The 20,048-nt window shown below is 37.5% G+C and overlaps 6 protein-coding genes across 6 annotated transcripts; 1 reads left to right on the top strand and 5 right to left on the bottom strand.

Moving 5' to 3' along the window:
• Positions 1–2,015: 2,015 nt before the first annotated feature.
• LOC141823386 (GDP-mannose transporter GONST3-like) lies at positions 2,016–3,506 on the top strand. Its single transcript, XM_074710667.1, has one exon. The coding sequence runs from the start codon at positions 2,165–2,167 to the stop codon at positions 3,275–3,277; it is 1,113 nt and encodes a 370-aa protein (XP_074566768.1). The 5' UTR covers positions 2,016–2,164; the 3' UTR covers positions 3,278–3,506.
• A 1,140-nt stretch (positions 3,507–4,646) lies between these two features.
• LOC141825029 (protein RIK-like) lies at positions 4,647–10,757 on the bottom strand. Its single transcript, XM_074712394.1, has 12 exons — positions 10,497–10,757; positions 9,839–10,073; positions 9,466–9,564; positions 9,319–9,353; positions 9,163–9,238; positions 8,352–8,438; positions 8,184–8,270; positions 7,827–7,920; positions 7,618–7,735; positions 6,941–7,439; positions 5,221–5,557; positions 4,647–5,140 (listed from the first exon to the last, which is right to left on the bottom strand). Exons 1-12 carry the CDS (start codon positions 10,553–10,555, stop codon positions 5,016–5,018), a joined length of 1,851 nt encoding a protein of 616 aa, XP_074568495.1. The 5' UTR covers positions 10,556–10,757; the 3' UTR covers positions 4,647–5,015.
• A 304-nt stretch (positions 10,758–11,061) lies between these two features.
• LOC141822729 (nodulin-related protein 1-like) lies at positions 11,062–11,648 on the bottom strand. Its single transcript, XM_074710061.1, has one exon. It carries the CDS (start codon positions 11,525–11,527, stop codon positions 11,138–11,140), a length of 390 nt encoding a protein of 129 aa, XP_074566162.1. The 5' UTR covers positions 11,528–11,648; the 3' UTR covers positions 11,062–11,137.
• A 605-nt stretch (positions 11,649–12,253) lies between these two features.
• LOC141825126 (uncharacterized) lies at positions 12,254–14,714 on the bottom strand. Its single transcript, XM_074712518.1, has 6 exons — positions 14,540–14,714; positions 14,420–14,449; positions 14,221–14,322; positions 13,461–13,568; positions 12,742–12,796; positions 12,254–12,486 (listed from the first exon to the last, which is right to left on the bottom strand). Exons 1-6 carry the CDS (start codon positions 14,641–14,643, stop codon positions 12,439–12,441), a joined length of 447 nt encoding a protein of 148 aa, XP_074568619.1. The 5' UTR covers positions 14,644–14,714; the 3' UTR covers positions 12,254–12,438.
• Positions 14,715–15,795: 1,081 nt separating this feature from the next.
• Positions 15,796–16,420, bottom strand: LOC141825458 (MFP1 attachment factor 1-like). The gene has a single exon (XM_074712843.1). The coding sequence runs from the start codon at positions 16,404–16,406 to the stop codon at positions 15,891–15,893; it is 516 nt and encodes a 171-aa protein (XP_074568944.1). The 5' UTR covers positions 16,407–16,420; the 3' UTR covers positions 15,796–15,890.
• Positions 16,421–19,321: 2,901 nt separating this feature from the next.
• Positions 19,322–19,987, bottom strand: LOC141823575 (multicystatin-like). Its single transcript, XM_074710875.1, has one exon. The coding sequence runs from the start codon at positions 19,985–19,987 to the stop codon at positions 19,322–19,324; it is 666 nt and encodes a 221-aa protein (XP_074566976.1).
• Between the last annotated feature and the right edge of the window lie 61 nt (positions 19,988–20,048).

Genomic DNA, 20,048 nt, shown 5'->3' with positions numbered 1-20,048 from the left:
CTTGTTAGTTGCAAAGTAACCATCAAGAAATGGACCGACAAGCCTCGGCCAATTATATATATATAATAAATTTTCACACCCACCATGGTGGGCCCATTGATTTGGGCCTAAATACCAACCATCTTATGCTAATCTATCTCAAAATGCTGCATTGCATGGATGCTCTCTCCTCACTTAAGTAACAACTAATTGAATAGAAATGATTTTAATCTAATATTTGGATTAAAATATCTATTTTAATAAAATACTTTATTAAGTGTAGAAAATTTTAATAGGATTATTGTGTTAGCGAGAACATTATTTATAGGTATGGTTTTTGGTAAGGCCTCTTGTATGGGCCTCTATTAAGTTAGTCCATCTACTTGAATATAATTATTAGTTGGCTACTTAAACCTTTGATTATGAGTTTAAGTTTAGTCTTTAATTGTCATCTAAGTAAGGACAAGAAAAAACACTGTGCCGACTTGTTTAACTAAGGCAAAAGTAAAATGGTGGAAATTAAACAATTAATGTAATAGCTTGTGGATTTAACTTGCCCAATTCTATCTTTAATAAAGTAAAGATTTTACTTTGTTAATATAATTACCTTTGGCATTTGATCTAATATTTATATGAGTTTTGTTTTACTTTGTTAATTAACCCTAGCATCTTAATCTTCCCTCCATAGTAGGAGAGATAAAAACATCTTACTTAAAATAGGGGTAATTAAGACTTACACTATAATTTATATCACTAACTAAAAAAAATACGATTATTATATAAACAAAATTATAAAGTGGCAAAACAATCTAAATATAAATAATAACTTAAGGTAATTTTAATAATTAGTGTAATGCATAATTTAAATTTTTTAAGTTTCATTTAAGATTTGGATTGAGTCAGCTTCTATAGCTCTATTGGCAATGATTTATGAGAAAATTCTAAAGCTAAAAAAAAAGGAGAAAGAATATTACTATTAAGGAAATTTGTTGTTAGAAAATTTTAATTATTTTTAAATTTAACTTTTAAAGTTTAATTTATTACTAACCTTAACATGATTATCAGTTAAATGTCTTTTTTTTTGTTATTGCACTTTTGTTTTTATCTTCAAGTGTTTATTTGTTACTGGACTAGAATTTAATTGAAGGAAACCAATCATTTGTTAACTCAAATAACTATTTATTTGCCATCAAAACTCATATGGGAAAGGTTCAAGTAGATGACAATTAATACTATTCTTCGTTTAAATTGCATGAATATATAGAGCCACTTTCAACATTCATTAATTAATCAAAATGGTGACTCAATTTTGACCAGGCAAAATCAATAAATAATAGACAAAGTTTGAAAAGTCTTGTGCAAATTGGAAAAGTACACAATAATGCAACTTGTACAATAATGCAAAATGGATCTACTCATGCAAATCAAATCTTGATATGACTTTTCTATTGGAATACAATTTTTAAAAAAACATTTTAATTGTATAATATAAAAATATATTGTTTTGTTCCGTAGAGCCTATTCATTCAAGAGTTGGTGAGAATTTTATGTTAAAATATTGCTGTAAAAAATTTATTCAGTTAGGTACAATAATGGAAATGAGCAACAACTAGGAAGGAAGTCCATTAAAGTTCAGAGTTAAGTTGAGCAAATTTAGAACCAGAATGTAAGTGACTTAAATCTTATAAATTTGGTGGTTTATTTATATTTATTCAAGTATATATAGATGAGAAATGGAAAAACATTTGTCGTTTTTATTTTTATTCCAGATATTTTATAAAAAAAACTTATAACAAAAGAGATAAAGATTTCCACAGACATAGAGACATGAAGTCGTATTTCATCTAACTCAATTAAATTTTATTTCGATCCGAACTTAATCAAAATTATTTATATTTTTTAAACTTAAAATAAAATTTAAATATCATATATATTTTTTCAAATTCAAATTGAAATATCAATATTTTTATATTTATTTATTTTTGTTATTCAACACGAACGCTTGCCCTGAATTGCTATACCTTCATTATTACAGATCTTGGGAAGGAGAAACACACCGCCGGCAATGGTTGACTTGGAATTTAGTCTTCTCCAACCCTTGCGATAACTTTAATCCGGCGAGGCGACAGGAGTCTTCATCGCTGTGTATCCGGTCCTCAATCCGCGGTAAGTAACTCTTCCGCAGATGTCCACCACCACCCAGACGGCCGCCGGCGCCGCCCCCCCCCCCGGCGGCATGCAAATCGACGCCGAACCGCAGCCGAAACCTGGATTTCTCCAAATCCTGGTGCAGCAAGCCTCCGTTTACGGCGTCGCCGCCGGATACTGCATCTCCGGTTCCCTGCTCTCCATCATCAACAAGTGGGCGGTGATGAAGTTCCCCTACCCTGGCGCCCTCACTGCCCTCCAGTACCTCACCAGCGCCGCCGGCGTCCTCCTCTGCGGCCGCCTGCGCCTCATCGACCACGACCCCCTTCACCTCCCCACCATGTGGCGCTTCCTCCCCGCCGCCTTCATGTTCTACGTCTCCATCTTCACCAACAGCGAGCTCCTCCTCCACGCCAACGTCGACACCTTCATCGTCTTCCGCTCCTCCGTGCCCCTCTTTGTGGCCGTCGGCGAGACGATCTTCCTCCACCAGCCTTGGCCTTCGCTCAAAACATGGGCTTCCCTAGGCGTCATCTTCGGCGGCAGCGTAGTCTACGTGGCGACCGACTACCAGTTCACGATGACGGCCTATGCCTGGGCCGCCGCCTACCTCGTCAGCATGTCCGTCGACTTCGTCTACATCAAGCACGTCGTGATGACCATCGGCCTCAACACTTGGGGCCTCGTCCTCTACAACAACCTCGAGGCGCTGCTGCTGTTTCCCTTGGAGTTTTTGGTGATGGGGGAGCTACGCAAGATGGAGGAGGCCGCCACCGGCGCTCAAACGGAGTGGTTCTCCGTGGGGGTGGTTCTTCCGGTGGCTCTGTCGTGCCTGTTCGGCCTCTCCATCTCCTTCTTCGGGTTCTCGTGCCGAAGGGCGATCTCGGCGACGGGCTTCACGGTGCTGGGGGTCGTCAACAAGCTCCTTACCGTGGCGATCAATTTGGCGGTGTGGGACAAACACTCCACCTTCGTAGGCACGCTCGGACTGCTTGTGTGCATGTTCGGGGGCGTGCTGTACCAGCAGTCCACCACCAAACCTAAGAAAGCAGAGGCCGCCGAGCCGCCGCCGGCGTTTTCGGATGATGATGACGAAGAGCAGCGGCGTTTGCTGGAAGGGAACACTACTGTGAATTCGCACAATGCTTGATCTTCGGAGAAAAATGATACATGCATGGTGGCCTGATTCGCGATCGATCTGCTCTTCGATTGTGATTTATATATATATATATATCGGATGCCAATCTGCAGAAATAGCAAGATTTAAAATTAGTTGTTCGATTAATGATCATGAGAAGATCATCTCAGTTTGTTCTGCGTTTGTAGAATTTTTCCAAGATATATTATAAATTATTGGGACTTATCCGTCGTTGGTAAAATTGCAAAGGTATTGGCTCATTTTCCTCCATGGGTAAACAGATAAGTGAAGAGTGCATGTTTGATTTGATTTGATGGTTGCAGACATCAAATCAGCATCCATGGTTGGGAACTAACTAGGTGTTAAGCAAAAGCACATGCGAGCAGACAGATCGAAATGAGATAACGACCGCATTTGTTTTTTCTTTCTCTGTATCTTTATCTACCTGGTCCAGTAAGAGTATCGGATCTGTACGTTGCTTTCGTATGTCTCTAATTTACAGCTTTACCGACTTTAGAAGACCTGCAGAATTCCACACGTTAAAGTCATGTGTCTGATTCACAATCTTGTGTCGGTCGATAAAATTACTTTCCAAAGGTGGGAGATCTCCCCTTGGATCATACCACTCGAATAATTACTAGGTCTCACATTCAATGTTTTTCATTTGTACAATGTTTCTGGGTATTTCAAGGCAATATATGGACATGCCCTTCCCTCATGAATCATTTCATTCATTAATTGATCTATAGTGAAATCCGTCCGTCCAAATCTTACCAAGTGAAATCAATCAAACACCACGGTATAATTGTTACATTAGTTTTACTGCCTTCCTTCACAATTACCATATTACTCATGTAAACTATTAAACTTGCCCTACTAATCAAAGTTAGGATCTTGAACTATATATGTAATTAAGCATGTAATTAGAAAGTCACGCATCATTTCTTCGTTGCAAGAATGTCTAAGAGAATATGTGACCGCTCTGCAAATACAATACAAATAAACTCTAGATCAACTTGAAAGTTACCCCAGATAATAATTCAAATTTACATCAAAATCAAAATAGCCAATGGTTAATTAAAAAATGTTCAACCTGCATGCGTTGAGTTGCCATTTACCCATCCCAATCTACTAAAGTCAGGTCTGCAAGGCTGCGCAAAGAAGATTGTAATTCATTTAGGCTTCCCAGCGAGCTGTATGAGGGGCCTTGAGCATCCCATCTCAATCTTGACCCGAGTCATGACAAGAAACTACAAAAAATGTTAACATACATTGAATGATAGGAAATAAAACTTCCATATCCGAGTTAAACAAACAATGGCAGAGGCCGAGATATAAGAAGTCTATCTTATGGACATTTTCTGCAAAGGAATTCAAGGGGTAAAAGGCAACCAAATAGATGTTGATATAAGACGGTTGTGCTAAACCCACAAGATCCCGTTCTGACATATAAGAAAGAAAAAGGGCAATGCAGTAAATTTCCCTTCTTCCAAGCAAGAAAAAGAAAAAAGAAATTAAAATGGGGAAAAACAAAGAGGTCGACCAAAGCTAATCAAAGCATGCAAGCTCATTCCAGCTTATTACGTCGAGGTGTCTAAGTGGCAAGACATCCTATAGTAGCAGTCTTGTTCATTGCAGGTAGTTGTGGTGGTCGCATCCACTGCTGTCATGCACAGTGAAAATTTTGTATCTCGGGCAAAGAGGACTGGCAAAATTCAAGAACATCCCTTACACAAGGTACACCTTAAAATCATACAGCCCAAAATGGTTTTGCCATTGAATTCCCAACTGGAGAGCTCTTTAGCAACCCTACACTTGGATCTGAAACCTCTTCTTCATCATCATCCCCATATTCTGCAAGCTTGAGTAGCGTATCTGGAAACAAACATGACAGGAGAATAGGTGTTCGAGTGAACAAGCAGGGCATGAAATTTTCAGAGATCAAATTTCTATACCTGAAAGATGCTGCACCGCAAGTTTCTTAGTATCCACATTCCCACTGTCAACTTTTGTGGGCGGCCAAGCTTTCAAACACTTTGGAGGTTGAGGCATATTTCTCGAAGATTCTTGCATAGCACTTGGTTCTGTCAAAACCTCCTTTGCATTGTCAGTCTTGGGTAGCGATCGAGATGATGAAAATTTCGGAGGCGGAGGTGGCATGATCCTTGGAGGGGGAGGGGGCATCCCATTGCATCCGCTATCTAAGGTTTTCTTTCGAGGCATAGATGAAAGGAGCTTCACAACTGAATCCTCTAGACCTGGCTTAAGAAATTCTGATCCCTGTTGTGAGTTCTGAAGAAGCAAAATAGAAAATCCATCTTCTTAACACCAGAACTTAGAGGGGGAAATGCAAATATAAGTAAATAATATAGAAAATATATATATACACACAAAAATAAGTATATCACAGGATTTTACCAAATACTCAAAGTAAAAAAGACGAAGGACAAGAATATAGATGGCCTCTGTGATAGCCTAGAGAGGGAGGGAGAAAGAGGAGAGGAGAAAGAAACTGGTTAAATGTTGTAAACTACAAATGATCAGCAAAGGATTAAAGTCTTGCAACTAACAAAATACAATGATGTGGAAAGGCATGAGGAAGAAAAATGATAATGGTCAGTGGGTGGCTAACAAAATAGTCAACGAAGACTGGTATATAACACAAATATAAAAAGACATATCATCGATAGTCATCAATGCGCAAGTAGGCAATTTGCAGAAATCAAGATCCATTTAGTAGCTCCTGGTTTTAGCTTTATTAAACTGCAGTATTTTAGCCCTGTGACAATTGACAAATGCAAGTCCAACAGACAGGTAGCCAATGTGCCTGTCAACTTCAGAGAAGGTCAGAGAAAATACCTGGAACAATAGTTGTAAAGTCAGTTCCGTTATTATAGGTATAAGAAAAAGAGAGTTCAAACAAACTACAGCAGATTAGATGGCATGAATTTCAAGATCACATTATTCACTAAATGAATATATTAAAATCTCATCCAACATAACCAGCTTCATCTGTCATACAGTACAAAGTGAAATTTCTCAGACCCTAATATTAGGCCAACTTGGTCCTCCATATCTACAAGAACATATCCATTTAAGCGGCAGGGATATGCAAGCTCACCTCTGTAGAAGAAACCTCCTTCCATTCCCTTACATAGTTTTTTGGTGGTGAGAGAAGGGAAATTTCATAGACACATTATTATCAATGATAAGCTGAATGCTTTTAAGAACTTAATAAGGAAATATTGGCATGTCTTAGAATAATACACTGGCAATTGAGATTTAGAGAAAATAAAATAGTTGTGGTGCATCAAAGGAGTACTAGATATTTTTAAAAATAATAATAAATAAATCAGGGAGTACAAGGGGATGTTAATTCTTCCTATGGTCACTACTATCACTAACTACAATTATCAATAATTTCCTATAAATAAGAGTTAGCATGGTTTCCCAGCAACTGATAAACCTTGTCTGATGAGTTGCCTTGCACTGCAAATTAGTGGCATTCTAAATTGCCGATTAAGCCTAACTTAGCCTTCAAAGGTTTCATAATGAAAAACCTCTTAACTATATGATGTATGCTACTTCCATGGGAAAAACATGGCAGGTATGTCAAATACAATAACAGACCACACATGCCAAACATATCTTTAACGATACCAGATGAAACTATACCTGAAGTGGAGTCGACCATTTTGAAGTAACTGGTAATTCCTTAAATTTACGTTTCTGTAGAGGATGTGTATCTGCTTCAGCAACTGAACTTGATTTCCTCTCAGCTGTGCTTACCAATGAATTTGTAGATGAAATAGCAGTAGATGAAGATGATGCTTGTCGAAGTGCTAAAGCAACTTGCTGCAATGGTGTGGCTTGGGGATATATTCCTTCATAGCCATTATAGCATGTTACACTAGTGACCCCTGGAAGAGCATAGCTAACCGAGCTTTGGGAATTTCCATATTTTAACTGCTCTACAGATTGAAAAACAGTGCCTGAAGCAGTTGCGACTCCAGCAACATACGATTGTGTTGTTGCCACAATTCCAGTGGCAGTCGATGAAATAACAGGTATTTGATTGGAATTTCCAGCAGACACAACTCTTAATGAGCTTTCTGTTCCCGCCAACAATTGCTGTGGTGGGGGGACAGCACCATAAACTTTAGTTGAAGAAATTCTAAACCAAAGATAATAAGTTAGCTCTTAGATTCATGAATTTTAAATATATAAGCAAATCCAATCAAATTAGTACAATATACTGCACTATATAGCAATGCTGATGGTCACTAGACAAGATAGACTCCATAAAATGGATGAATTCTAGACTCAATGACTATGGAACGAAGTCAACAAACCTTGAAGTGCCACATTCCCTGGCAACTGTATCCAAAAGGTTTTCTGCCAAGATCTTTGCAGCTTCAAGACATTTTGGATTAGAACTTGACAGATATAAATGCAGGGGTTGCAAAGCTTCTATATGTTAAACCAATAATTTATTAACAGTAGAAAGAAATGTAATCCAAAAAGTAAAAATACTACTAGTAAATTAGTTACTAGGCTATACCTTCAGTGTGAGAACTATCAAGATGTTCAGATCCTCGACCTCTAAGTACGACAGTAGCTCCTGTTTCATTCATAATGTGATTGATATAGAGGTCCTGCATACACATCCAAACCACCAGCAAAACAAAAAAAACAATCTCTCCAACATGGAGATGTCAGGGAGAGCTTAAAATATTAGATTATTTAAAAATGGAAAAACAAACAAAAAAACCTTCAACTTGAACAAATACAATACATCAAGAAAACAAGTCAGAAGCATTGCAAAGTGTGATAGTTAGGCCATTGGCAATGTCATGGGCATTCATAATGTTTTGAAAGCTACAAAGAAAAAAGATTTTTACAGAAAAAGAAAACATACATTTGGACCACGTATTCGAGCTGAAATGTTCAATGAAGGTTCAGCATCAAAGCCCAGAAACAGACATGTACTAAGAATTTGAGTACCCTGACATCCAAAGTCACAAATTTACTCATACGATAAAAACTCTCCATTAAGCAAAACTGAGTGGAGAGGATTAGAAGATACCAAAGGAATTTGGCCATGTTGCATGATCTCCTCAACCATTGCGGCTGCATGATCAACTGCTCTAATACGTTCAGCAATGTCTTTTATCTAAAAATGCAATCACAGTTTGATTAACAACATATAGATGCCAGTTTGAAAAGAAAAAAAAAACAGAATTTAGTGTATAACCTGACTAGAATATGAATAATGAAAAAATAAGTAAAATAACAGTATATTAAAATGACTTCAGGGAATAATATAAGATGGATGATCAGGAATACCACCTCCATTTAATTCTTAGATTATCATGAACCAATTCTTGGCCCAAGATCAAACTTGCTTTGACCATTTATTGCCATTTAAAATAAAAAGTGATTATGACTAAATGAAAACATACATATCTTAGTTGTGATAAATTTATTCTGAATGTAAAGAAATATCTTCATGACAAATAATACGTATCTTACTGTGTTTAAACAACATGAATCTAAGATTATAAATAGAGGATCAACAAAAGATGCAAGGCATCCGATTCCATACAACAATATCAAAAGTGTAATTCACAATCATCCGAAGACTCCCTTATCGGTTCTTTTGCTATTGGTGTGGAACCTCAATGATGTGGAAAAAGAACTTAAAACACAAGAAACTAAAAGTAAGGGAGATGATAACTTGCCTAAAGTGATCAGAACAAAAATGTTAAGGGCCTTGAATGTGCTGGCAACTTATCACTGATTAATACGACAAAAAAGGATTCTGAAAAACTAACAAAATTTTCTCATTCCCAAAAATTGATACAAAATGGTACTATGGATCAATAAATAACACATACATTAGCCCCAGAAGAGATATGGAGATATAATGGTTTCTCATTGTCTGGCAATCCATTTGGAGGACGGTACTTGCCCCTACAAGCATTAACACATATGGATCAAAATGTTAAATTCATAGCATGAAATCTTCTAAAAGCAATACTTAGAAAACATACCTAGTTATGACAACTGCACCGGTGCATTTTTGAATCTGCAAATGCAAAAAAGAACTAGTTAAACTGCAACTCCAACATAGAATGCAAAAAAAATCTGTAAGCACGAAATAATAATGAAAAGTAAATCAAATTAGACAAAAAATTCACCTCTTCTTGGGTTTGACGTTTTGTGAGTTTGTATCTTATACTTGATTCTGCATCATTTATCACAATTTCCCGTGCTATTACCTCATCTTGAATCTTTGTCTGGAAGTGCAGACAAAGTCAAGAATCTCTATTTACATAATATGTTTGGAGCAGTAATGATATGACAAGACTAGAGAGTGTTTTCAATATATATGAACAAGGAAAACAGACAATACTTTGAACCTTCATTATACATCATAAGACAATAAGAAGAACAAGTAGCACAAAAATCTTTAAGAACAAGGCAAATGGAAGCAGTAGCTTCCTAACAAATTAGCATTCAATTATTCATTTAATGAAAAGGAAACCATTCCACACACAAAAAGGCCCTCACCTGACTTAAGTTTTGAATAATGGTAGCAGCACTTTGTGTTGCTAAAGGTGATTGTACCATTTCAAGGGGATTAATAGAAGGCATGAGAATTGGATTTGTAAAAAGAGATGCAGACAATGGAAAAGCTCCAGTAAGAGTGGATCCCAGAATAGCATTTGAAGTAAATGGTACCCCTGGGATTACAACTCCAGCAGCTACCAGTGGCTCAGCAGGCTGGTCCCACTTTCTCTTTTTCCTGTCAGAAGTAAAAAACTTGCTTCAGCAATGCCAAAAACAAAATTTGTTAATATGCTACTGAAAACAAAAAGGTTTTAGCTCCATCAGTACACTGTTCAGAGATAACTTCTCACTTCTACCTAAAAATCACAAACAGATAAACAAGCAAAGCGCCCATACTATATCCCTAAAGCCCAATTCTCATGAAGACAATATAAACCTGTGTTGATCAAACTTGGATAAAAATAACTTTGAAATATCTTGCAAGTAATTGATAAGGGTGTTAGGTGTCACTGGTGAGGAGTAGATGAAGAATCAAAGATATGAAGCATTCAACATTTGCAAAATCCTTTAAAAATAACATCCAAAATACATTGAAGTCACGATGTAGTGCATAAGAAACGGAAAGTCGAAACAGTGGTACGGAATTGAGAAAGGGCACCTTTGCCTGCCGAGAGTAGTGGACACCTCGGTATCTTTCGAACTCGTATCTTCCGTCATCTCTCGGCTGCCGAAGATCCAAGAACGAGATCAAAAGCCGATCGGGAGAAATCCAGAAATAGATCGGTTGGGGAGCCCGAGCGAGGAGCGAACTGAAAGCCGAACAGCAGGAGGAAAGCGTCAGCGGCGGAAATGGCAACTCCGCTTAGGGTTTCGCTTCGAGGGTAAACGTGCTCGGTGCAGATGGAGGACGAGGGGCGATTTCGGAGACTCTGGGGACGCCCTCGAATCTGTCTATTTATCCCACTCTCGTCCCATAAATATTAATTAAATAGTTGGCATATATTATCGAAAAAAACCTTTTTCGATATATTATCGAAATACCGTTGTCCAACTCTTCTTCTTAATTCATTTCTTATAAATAAATTTCATATATTTCAATTCAAATAGTTAAAATAAACACAAGTTTATTCTAATGATAAAGATAAAAAAAAAATCATTAAATGAGTTTTAAGAAAAAACGATAACTCAAACTTTTAGTTTATAGGAGGAAGTTTTAGCTCTTCTAATCAACACCAAAATCCATACCACAAACCCCATTCAAATTCAAACTGAAACAAAGAGGTACAAGTTCTAGCTCAATTAAAGTTTCTTCAAGAAGCCTTGAGCTAGCTTCAAATACTTCCCAAACCCTCCCTTTGAGCGAGCTTGAGCTTGAGAACTCGACGACTGCTCTTGTTCTTGATCAGTACTGGATCCACGCCCATCATTTTCTGATGGTTGATATTTATGGAGATAATCTTGAGCTTGTCCAACGTACTTACCCAAGCCCTTCTCTTCGAGCTTTGCATATTGAGAAGCAGCACCGAGCAAGTCGGCGGCAGCTCCAGCCACTTTAGCCTTGTCTATCCCTTCAATATCGCGGCGGTGGAGGGCGGACTTGGCGGCTTCAGACATCACCTTTGCGCTGGAGACCAGTTGGGATGTGTCGGGTTTGTCTTGCTTGCTGGCGGTGTGATCATGGGGATCCATGTGTCTTGCTAGATCTTCTCGCTTAGGATGATTGATTTTGGACTCAAATTGCAACTTTAGATCTCATCTCACGCTATTTTTTAGAAGAATTAAGAGGTATAATAAGAACTTGGGAATTAGATGGAAGAACAAGGAAGCTATTCTCTTGCATTTGCTGATAGAATTATTTATCGTTTGATCAAACGCTGATACAAGCATTGTGGAAGTCATGAGTTAACGTGGGCTTCCTAGTTGCCAAAATGGACTTGGCTTTCAACAACTGAAATCAAACAAAATTTTGGCTTATCAATAATATTGATAATCCATTGTATTTCACAAAAAAAAAAGCACTCCTTTGATTATTTATAAAAAATATGATGTTTCTATTGACATATAAATTTGATGTTCTAGATGTGCTCGTTTGACTCAGATAAAGTCTTGATATTGACAAGGAGGGAAAATTACGTGTTCAAATTTGTAAAAACAAAGCCCTTATTATTTATCTCTCTCCTTTTATCCTTAGACTTTTAAAATCATGAAAATATACTTTAAATTTATGTACAATCTTCAAGATTAAAAAAAATTCTATTGGAAAGAAAATTGAGCATACTAATTTCCTCAGTTGGATATATTAATTTACCTGCTAAATTCATTCAGTTTATCAAAAATAATTTGATCATTTTGACATTCACTTGTCCAATTCTCCTCATTTGACTTGATGCACAATTTTTATTTTTACACACTGCATAAAACATGAGGGCAAACTCCAAGCTGATGAAACACAACCAAATGAAGGATTGTCCGGATTATAGGATGAAATCAAAAAAATTTCCTTTTCTTCATTAGAATTGTCTCCATTTTCTAACATATCCTCACGGAGGTAGTAGCACGACAGTAGAAAGAAGTTACATCTCTCAATAAGAATATTTACATCATTCTGCGGGTGGTAGCTGAAGCAGCTCTCGAATACCTTCACATACCTAAAATTTCACTTCGTTACTATCGTGAATATATACAACTAAACTGAGCATATTTACTAAAACATGGACCATATCAACAAAAAAAATACACAATTACCGAACTATGTTGAAATAATTTTTTTAAAAATGGGTTTAAATGCTTTCCAGTGAAGATGCAAGCACAAATTGAGAGTAGCAAACTTTGAGGCGAAGAGTTTAAGAAGATCAAACTACTAAATACATGACAAGATAAATCATGATATAAAAGATACGTACCAACTTAATTTGTGCTTTGATGTTTGCAATAAGGTGTGTGTACTCCTCTATCTGCCTGAGCAAATTTAGACACAACAAAGATATGCTTATCAGTTAAAAGTAAAGTCAACGTATACAAAAAGACTAAAAAACAGGGAGAAAAAAGTTAGACGAGAGGTTCTCAAAAAGTCATGCTTTGATACACATGAAATCTGAATTGACACCGTCTCCAAGGCCTTGTTTTCTGTTGTCTATCTGCTTGTATAAACTTGTTCATGAAAATTTTTCAACGTGTCAGAATCAGATTTGTCAAGATGAGAAAAGCCAGTTGCATCGTGATGCAATATAAGGATGAACTGCATCATCCATCGAAATAAACTTCAAGAGGCAGATAGTAATGCACCAAAAACAGGTGACATTCAGGTTTGAAGACAGTGGCAACTGGCATTCGGTGACATAGAATGTCAGACTTATAAATAAAATACCCTTCATCAAGCTTACAAGATGAAATATTTGGCCTGCCATATAAGACTAAGACCTCTTAAACCTGAGTCATATATTGGAACAACATATGGTCAATGTGGACCAAAAGAAAGAAAAACAAAAAGCTGGCCTTTGAGGTTGAAAAAAATATATAAGATGAATATTTTTTTAAAAAAATCCTCCTAGTTCATAAGTTTTTCAAATTATTAGACATAGCATGCAGTTGACAAACAAATTGGGTGATAAAGGTAGCTTACTTGGCTAACCTAGCTTCCCTCACTGATATGAATTCTAGTGCTTCTGGCAAAGTGAACTCCACATGAAAACCCAACCCAATATCTAAATATATGTGGCGTGTTTCAGGTCTGCAAAATGAATAGAAGAAAAAAAATGTAAACCTTGAAAACATAACAAGAAGCAGGGAAATATTTGGATTTATCACAGTTACTTAATCATTTAAAATGCCATAAAACATGACAACTAGTCTGGATTTTCATATCATTAATAAACAGCGATAATAATCATTCATTTGAATAAACTGTTTTTTATGGAAACATAGCCAGTTTCCCATTCTATTTTACACAATACAGTGAGATTATTCAATAATCCCTTAATTGAACTATCCCCAGTACTATTTCTTGTGTAGGAGGACAAGATAGACTTCTGAACGGCCATTGCTCCTCAAAATAGTGTTAAGTGCTTGTGATATTGAGTAAATCATTTTATAGCTATATTCTATCAATAATTAGTGTCCTTTGTGGTGGATGGCTCGGGTGAGTTAAATTCCAAGAAATTTGAAGTTACTTTGGCCAAAAAAAGGGTTTTATGATGAAGTTTTAGAAACAACTCCTTTGTGAGATTCTGACAGTCAAACTAATCTTCGTCAAGTTGAAGAGCTAAAATCTTTGGTGTTGAACTAGTTTCTAACCGTTATGAACTAAACAGGACAAGTATTTTGCAAGCTGCACCCAATAAGAAATGTAACTGAGGTAGATACTAAGAATGCAAAAAATTTACACTTCTGCTTGGGCGTAAACTTCAGAACCCAGATTAACCATCGAACGAAGAGATGTCACATTATTCTTCTGTAAGCTTACGATATTCCTCTTCAAATCCGAGCTATTGTGATCCAAATAGTCAAGTTAAACCAATAATAATAATAATAATAAGTGCAAACCACTATCCTGAATAAATAACATAGAACGGAAAAGGATACAAAATTTTCTGCTTTTCGAGCACCTTGTCGCTGAAAAGAAAAAGGACAGAACAACCAATACAGGGATCAACAGGAATCAACGCTGGAAATTTAATTGAGAAAGAAAACAAAAGAAAATACCGTTGAGCAACAGCATCAACGAGGTTGGGCTTGAGGCGTTGATCAACAAACTCCTCGAACTTCTGCACCTTTTCTTGCCGCACACGCATGTTCATCTCGTCCATGTCGACGTATAGGGCCTTCTGGTTCTCTCGTGTTTGGGGTTTAGAAATTTTGGCCGGCCGCCGGGGAAGGAAATCAGTGCTGCAGGCAGAGGGTTGCAAAGAAAGAAACGGCCGAGAAAACGCGGTTTAGGGTTTCAACTGTGAGATGCCCACACATTTCACATTAAAGTTTAGTATTTTATGTATTTTACAAAGTTAATAGGGAAAATTTCCTTTCGCGTCCCAAAAATTACTGTTATTTAAAAAAAATCCACAGTTTTAAAATTGATGAATTGTCCCTTAATATTGAAATAATAATAGTTTAAATGCATAAGGATTTCAAAAAATAAAATAAACTCTGAAAGAGAAATAAATTTAATATATCTAAATTAAATTTTCTTTTAAAATATCCTTTAAAATCTTAAAATCATTAAAATACGTCATATAATTATCTATTACTGATTTCACTCACAATTAATTTATAATGGTCTATTGAATAGTCGTGTATATTCTAATTTGATCAATTAATTACTAAACTAATTTTCCAACAATTAGAATAATTAACCACTTTACTAAAATCAATCTTATTATGTAGGTTGTATTGTGGTTGGTTGGGTGATTTTATTCTTTTATATGAAGCTAAATCTAGACCACAAGCGCACCGCTCGCTGATTAATTAAAATAACTCTAGTATTCAAATATATAAATAAAATGACTTTTTAATGTTTCATCTCAATATGCATTAGATTTAGACCGACACCAAAAATTATCACAACTCTAGAGCTTACTACCAATTTCATTTCTCAAATACGTACCAAAGGTTTAAACAACTTTAGTCATAGGTTTGATTTCAAGCATTAAAACTAGAAAATTTCAAGTAACAGACTGATAAACTCATCCATTAATGGGCATTGCAACCGAGTAATTATAGTCAAAAATATAATTACTAAGAAAATCTAGATGATACCCGTATATCACAACAGCATTAAACTTTCCTATTTAATAGGAAAATAAGAGAAATAAAACCAGACGATGTCATTTATAATTTTGATAACTTCAACCAGAAAAAAAGAATGTGATCTTGATCTGCTCTGTTTTAGTATCCAAACGTAGAGTAGATTTAACAATCGCAATCTCATCGATGACAGGAAGTGAGAAAGATCATGCTAAGAATTTCAAACCAAATGTCAGGATAATTGAACACAAATATCAAAAAACAAAGGTAGGAGTACTGCAGTAAATAAGAACATCCAGTGATCAGATTATATTCAAGCTTGTGGAGAGTCTGATTTGAGAGATGACGCTTCCGTAATAGCATTAGCGTCCGAATGGGAGGAATCGGTGGGAGCCGGATAGGAAGAGGCGCCTTCTCCATCGGCGGAGAGAGAGGAAGCGGAAGCAGCCCTCCCCTTGATGGATTTTATCATGCGGTCGCTGATCTCTTTTGAGTAGATCTGCAGGACCTCGACCTCGTCGTCCACGGAGGCGACAAGTCCGCCGCCGGCAGCAGAGGCAGCGGCGAAGGCTTCCTCCTCGATGAGGCGAGCAGTGGAGGAGGCTTCCTCCTGTGGGAGGACTACGTACCGTTTAGAGAGGCTGGAAGGGGTGGAGAGGGTGTCGATCAGGTGATGGATCACGGCATCTCGCGTCCGCTGCGATGGAGGCCAGATGTGAAAGGAGAATCTAGTGGCCGGAGAAGGAGGCGGCAAAGCGGAGGCTTCGCTGCCTTTCACAGCGGGAGGATCGCCACCGGCGGGCTTCGTCGCGGTCTGGTCTTCCGCCATCTGATCGGCGAGGATAGATAGGTCGGGAATGGGGAGGGCGTCGGACGATGCCACTTAATTGAAAGGCCTGGGCTTGCGCGAGGATCTGCTGTTCTGCTCCACACAGGAAGGTACTTTCCATTTTAGGTGACAGCCACGTAAACTTTGTCCTATTATCAAACTCAATAATCAATAAATAAATTTAAAATATAATTTTAAATAATTAAATAAATTTAAATTATAAATTTGATAACAATCAACTTAAATCATATTGGAATCAAACTCAAACATGAAATCAAAGATGATTTCATTTTAATGATTCAATTCATTTTATATTTAACTTGATTTAATTTAGTTATCTTATGATTTGATTAGCTTGCTGTCTTAATTAATTCTGCTATATTACATATTTTTTATATTACAAATAGATTTACAAATCATTTTAAACAATATATATATTTCAAGTTTCTGCACACTTAAAGGACACTTTCGACTATAAATCTTAAATAAATTGGTTTATAATATTTTTTTCATCAATTTTTATAATACAAGTACGTTGTTTGTTAAATTAATTTATGCTATACAAAACTATATAAAAAAATATGATATATAACTGTGATACACTAACAATTCGATATTTCTAATTCTCAGCAAAAAAAAAAAAAAAAAAAAAACTTAAAGTATCGATTTTATCACAATTTGCAAATGATTTATCACACCTTCCCCAGGTTAAACGGATCGCCACTCACAAAATTATTTGTGTATTCCAAAAAAAAAATGAGGCTCATGAATATATATATTCATTAAGAGGTATATAGATATATTATTGAGTCAAATTCAAATTAAATTTGTTAATTTTTAAATGAGTTATTTTTTAATTGAATTCAAGTCATTTGTGAATTATATAATTTCATTATAAATCTGAGTTCGAATTTAAGAATTAAAATTCAAATCGAATTTGAACTGAATTCAAACTTAAAGAAAATAAAATGAATCAAGTTCAAGCCTCTTACTGATTAGGTTACACCTCTACCTTCCCAATTAAAGAATTACAGCGAAGCATATCTTTTGACCTAAAATAGTTTAGGACACTTTCAATTATATATATATATATATATATATAGAGTCCTGATCTCCTGCGCGAACCACCGTACGCGACACCTGCGCACCGCTCCGACCCACCGCCGTTTCCACCGCCGTCGCGCCGCCGTCCGGTCACCGACGGCCGCCGGACCGGATGCGTTGGAAAGCCATCTCGCTGGCGCTCCGGCCGGGGCCGGATTCCGGCCGGATTGTGGCCGGAATCCGGGAATCCGGCCAGAAACGCGACAGAACGGCTGTTGGCCGATTTCAGCGGAAATCGGCCGGATTCCGGCCGAATCACGGCCGGAGACCGGCCGCGGTCGACGCGCCGGCGCCGGGCGCGTCGACCGCGGCCGGTCTCCGGCCGTGATTCGGTCGGAATCCGGCCGATTTCGGTCGGAATCGGCCGGCCGGAATCGGCCAACAGTAGCTGTTGGCCGATTCCGGCCGAAATTCGGCCGGATTCAGGCCGAATTTGGCCGGAATCCGACCACCGGACCCGGCGCCGGTGAGTTGCGCATCCATCGGTGCCGGTCCGGTGGCCGGAGATGGCCGGACGCCGGTGAACAGATGCGGTGAAGGAGCAAACGTCCGAGGAGAAACACTGTGCGTCGATCGGAGAAACGGACGGTCTTGATCGCGTCGCGCACGGGGAGCGCAGGATAGCGGAGCGCAGGTGATCAAATTTCTATATATATATATATACAGAAACGTTCTCCTGGGCGAGATCGCGTGGGCGACTTCTGGGCGACACTTGACGTGGACGCCACGTCAGCGGCTCTGCGTGCGCGTGGCCAGCGGAAGGAAAACAAAACCCGCAGAGTATATATATTAAAAGAACTAATTTTAAATTTAGAAAAAAATATAGATTAGGCCTTTAATTAAGAGCCTCTATCACCTTGCACAGTAGGAAGATAAATATAAAGTAGGCTATTATGTATCCATCATATTCCTTTTATTCCAAACATAAAAGTTTAGCAAAAAATAAATATGAATTCAATGCAATAACCAAAATAGGGCCAATTTAAAAAAAATCCAAATCCATCTATTTTATTTATTTAATATTATTTTCTGGTTGTTCTTAGTTATCGTTCCTTATAATTATAATTAAACTGTTTGAAGAAATAACTCAGAAAATTGGAAAAAAAATAATAGTGATCAATATTCTTTTAACTTTATAACTAATTCATTTAAAATATATATAAAAAGATAAAAACACATTTTAAAGTATAAAAAATCTAAATTATTTTAATCAGTCAAAATATTTCATTAAATAGCTTTTGGGTGGAAATCAGTACATGATCTATTTTATTTTATTTTTAAAGACAATGGAGTTATTTCTATTTTGGAAGCAAAACATAAATATTTTCTCCTCCTTGTAATAACTTTCATTCCATTTACTTTTTGGTGGGGGAATAAAAAGAATAAACCTGAATGGAATTAAATATTTTCTTCAAAACCAATACCAAAAACTAAACATTAGAATTTATATATAAACGACTCAAAAAAATAATTCCAACACACAAATTAAATCCAAAAACAAGAATTTAATATCATATATAGTAATAAACACACACACAAACACACACAATTCAAAGGCATCATCAAATAGTAATTAGGATCATGCATGTCTAATTGAATGTAATTTTAATTGAATTCGAATGAAAACAACATAACAATTGAGAATTAAATAACAAAGCCATCGATACGTATAGTATGAGTACTGCACTGCTGAGGCACTGACTAATATTTATACGACAGCATTTTATTGGCAAGCCCAAAATATTACTCCACCAATTAATTTACCAAGACTATATATAGCCTTTTAGTTAATCGAGGGCTGCATGCTTTAATTAATTGGCTTGGGCAAATGAAACGAGCTCCAAATCACCCTTCAATGACTGATTCACCAACGCTCCGAACTTGGAAACGCTTTTGCTCGGGGTCTCAACGTCCAGGACGAGCTGGTACTTGACTCCGGCCACCACCTTTCGCCGTGCGGCGAAGACGTCGACGAGCTCGAAACTCGCTCCCTGTTGCTTTCCGTACTCCGACACTGCAAACGTTGCGACCTTTCGGACCTCGGGGTCCTGCAGGTTTATGATCGTCTCCCATCCTCCTACTTTTGTCTTAGAAGAAGAGTTGGTGGAGGCAGAAGGTCGAACGGGTTCGAATGCAACGAGCTTCAAGTCGCCCTTCAATGACTCATCCACCAGCACTCCGTACTTGGAGACGTTTCCGGTTGGGGTTTTAGCCACGAGGAGCAGCCGGTACTTCAACCCCGCCACCACTTGTCGCTGCGCGGCGACCACATCGGCGAGCTCGAAGCTCTGACCCTGCTGCTTTGCGTACTCTGACACCGCAAACTTGGCCACCTTCTGGACGTTGGGATCTTGAGTGTCCACGATGGTCTGCCATCCGCCTACACTGACACTGTTATGGGAGTTGGCGGAAGCGAAGGCTTGAGAGGAGACATTGAAGAAGAAGAAAAGGAAGGAGAAGAAGGCAAGGGTTCTCATTGTGACGACGATGAGATTTTGTGTTGGTGAATTTTGTTTATATAGAATTTTATTCTTCTTT

The sequence above is a fragment of the Curcuma longa genome, chromosome 3 (genome assembly GCF_044706935.1).
Source record: "Curcuma longa cultivar G26 ecotype Majalengka, Jawa Barat chromosome 3, ITB_CL_G26_1.1, whole genome shotgun sequence".
Classification (NCBI taxonomy): domain Eukaryota; kingdom Viridiplantae; phylum Streptophyta; class Magnoliopsida; order Zingiberales; family Zingiberaceae; genus Curcuma; species Curcuma longa.
This window is presented reverse-complemented; position numbering and strand designations above follow the sequence as displayed.

Coding starts and splice junctions, on each gene's coding strand:
- LOC141825126 (XM_074712518.1), bottom strand. CDS start 14,643: ATGGACGAGATGAACATGCGTGTGCGGCAAGAAAAGGTGCAGAAGTTC. Junction 12,797..13,460: donor AGGGAAGCTAGGTTAGCCAA/GTAAGCTACCTT, acceptor AAATTTGCTCAG/GCAGATAGAGGAGTACACAC. Junction 12,487..12,741: donor TCAAAGCACAAATTAAGTTG/GTACGTATCTTT, acceptor GTGAAATTTTAG/GTATGTGAAGGTATTCGAGA.
- LOC141825029 (XM_074712394.1), bottom strand. CDS start 10,555: ATGACGGAAGATACGAGTTCGAAAGATACCGAGGTGTCCACTACTCTC. Junction 10,074..10,496: donor ACTACTCTCGGCAGGCAAAG/GTGCCCTTTCTC, acceptor TACTTCTGACAG/GAAAAAGAGAAAGTGGGACC. Junction 5,141..5,220: donor TGCGGTGCAGCATCTTTCAG/GTATAGAAATTT, acceptor GTTTGTTTCCAG/ATACGCTACTCAAGCTTGCA.
- LOC141823386 (XM_074710667.1), top strand. CDS start 2,165: ATGTCCACCACCACCCAGACGGCCGCCGGCGCCGCCCCCCCCCCCGGC.
- LOC141822729 (XM_074710061.1), bottom strand. CDS start 11,527: ATGGATCCCCATGATCACACCGCCAGCAAGCAAGACAAACCCGACACA.
- LOC141825458 (XM_074712843.1), bottom strand. CDS start 16,406: ATGGCGGAAGACCAGACCGCGACGAAGCCCGCCGGTGGCGATCCTCCC.
- LOC141823575 (XM_074710875.1), bottom strand. CDS start 19,987: ATGAGAACCCTTGCCTTCTTCTCCTTCCTTTTCTTCTTCTTCAATGTC.